The sequence below is a fragment of the Octopus sinensis genome, linkage group LG30, assembly GCF_006345805.1.
Source record: "Octopus sinensis linkage group LG30, ASM634580v1, whole genome shotgun sequence".
Lineage (NCBI taxonomy): Eukaryota > Metazoa > Mollusca > Cephalopoda > Octopoda > Octopodidae > Octopus > Octopus sinensis.
In genome coordinates, this window is record NC_043026.1 from 7202039 (window position 1) to 7204538 (window position 2500).

The 2500-nt window shown below is 38.0% G+C and overlaps 1 protein-coding gene across 1 annotated transcript in view; it reads left to right on the plus strand.

Annotated features, from left to right (window-relative positions):
* LOC115226754 (WD repeat-containing protein on Y chromosome-like) overlaps nucleotides 1–2500 on the plus strand; it is a 172659-nt gene that overhangs the window by 82422 nt on the left and 87737 nt on the right. The window contains exon 7 of the mRNA XM_036515118.1: nucleotides 1061–1215. Within this exon, the coding sequence (XP_036371011.1) occupies nucleotides 1061–1215 (155 nt within the window). The remainder of the gene's footprint in view (nucleotides 1–1060; nucleotides 1216–2500) is intronic.

Consider the following 2500-nt stretch of genomic DNA (forward strand, 5'->3'; position numbering starts at 1 on the left):
ATTCAGACATAGTGTATCTAGGACCACACCATCTAATGTGTCCTTCCTTGGTATTCTTGTTGCTGTTTAGCCCCAGGTCAGTCCTGATCCAGTACATTTATGATCAGAAATGTCCCAACTGTGACTGTCTTATCTTTCATTCTGACATAGTCTATCTGGGACTACATTATCTAGTGTTCTTTCTTGTGGTTGTTTAACCCCAGGTCAATCCAGATGCAGCTACTCTATGATCAAAGATGCTCCAGCCATGACCATCCCACCTTTTATTGAGACATAATATATGTAAGACTACACTGTTGAACACTTCCTCCTTTGTTGTCATCATCACTGCCGCTGCTATTGTTGTTTAGCCCCAGGTCAGTCCTGCTCCAGTAGATTTATGATCAAAGATGTTCCAGCTGTGACCATCCCATCCTTTATTCAGATATTGCGTATCTGGGACTACATTATCTAGTGTTCTTCCTTGTGGCTGTTTAACTCCAGGTCAATCCAGATGCAGCTAGCCTATGATCAAAGATGTTCCAGCTGTGACCATCCCATCTTTAATTCTATCCTAGTAAATCTAAGACTACATTATCGAACACTTCCTCCCTTGTTGTTTTTGTTGTTGTTTAACTCCAGGTCAGTCCTGATCCAGCAGACCTATGCTCTCAGGTGTTCCAACTGGGTGTATTTTAATTATGGCACCTACACTGCAGGGGTGACCCTGTTTCCTGCCAGAACAAGTTGAGTTTCTAGGTGAGGTGGTAGAAATGTTAGCACACCCAGTGAAATGCTTAGCGGTATTTCGTCTGCCGTTACGTTGTGAGTTCAAATTCCACCGAGGTCGACTTTTCCTTTCATCCTTTCAGAGGAGATAAATTAAGTACCAGTTATGCACTGGCGTCAATGTAATTGACTTAATCCCTTTGTCTGTCCTTGTTTGTCCCCTCTATGTTTAGCCCCTTGTGGGCAGTAAAGAAATAAGAACAAGTTGTGTTTATTTTTCTATTCTCTGAAAGAGCAGCTAAAACCCACTGCCTTCGTTCATTGCTATGTTTTCTCTCTCTCTCTGTTGCAGTATGCAGAACTGTTTGAAAAGATCGATGTGACATGTGAGGGCTTTGTCAACTGGGACAAACTCGGGTCCCATATGCTCCATGAGTTTTACGAGCGAGAAGACAGGGTGAAAGCCTCCCAGATTCCACAATGGAAAGATCTGAAGGTTCTTTCCAGGTAAGTCAGTCTTGTATGTCTTTAGTCTTTAATCTTTTGCTTGTTTCACTCGTTGGACTGTGGCCATGCTGGGGCACCGCCTTGATGGCTCTTTTTTTTTTAGTTGAACGAAACTCACCTCAGTAATTGGTAGTGATTCCCTTGGAACCTTTTGTTGAACTGCTAAGTTACTGGGATGTAAACAAACCAACACTGGTTGTTATGACAAACACAAACAGAAACACATACACACATGCATGTACACATGTGCACACACACACACACACACGTGCACATTGCACACATACATGTATGCATACACACACACACTCTCACATACATATACTGACATATATACACTATGGGATTCCATACAGTTTCCATCTACCAAATTCACCTACATAGCATTGAACGGCCTGGCACTATAGTTGAAGACACTTGTTCAAGGGGTTATGCAGTGGGTTGGAAGCTTCTTGTTGATGATGATGATGATCCTTTTTACTACAGATACAAGGCCTGAAATTTTGGGAGAGGGGCCCAGTTGACTAGATTGACCCCAGTACTTAATTTATCGACCCTGAAAGGATGAAAGCAAAGTCGACCTTGGCAGAATGTGGACATAGAATGTAGCGATGTTAATAATAATAATAATAATAATAATAATGATAATAATAATAATAATGATAATGATAATAATAATAATCACAATCTACTTCATTTTGTTAATATTTAAGGATTGACGTTACTTCTCCTAATAAGAAGAGTAACATCAATCCTTAAATAATAATAATAATAATGATAATGATAATAATGATAATGATGATAAATTTGTGTTGGTGTATGATTATTGTGGCTTTTTTTCAAAAAGTTTTATTGCACAAAAACAATAACAACATTTAACAAAAACATCTTTAAATGATTGTTCTGGAGCCTATTCACCATCTACCTCAATTACTGCTTCCCATTTGCTTGGCAGACGGTCAAAACCGTCATTTAAAGATGCTTTTGTTAAATATTGCTATTGTTTTTGCTGAATAAAATTTGTTGAAAAAAAGCCACAATAATTATGCACCAACCTAATAATAATAATAATAATAATAATAATAATAATATAACTGTTATTGGGGGCAGCTAGGATACTTAAGAGAGTTCTTGACATCTAAAGTTATTTGTTATTCTTTTATTTGTTTACTTGTTTCAGTCATTTGACTGTGGCCATGCTGGAGCACGAATTTTTCTTTTCCAACAGTCTAATCTGTTGTGTGTATACGAATAATAAATAACAATGGTAATATTTTTGGCACAA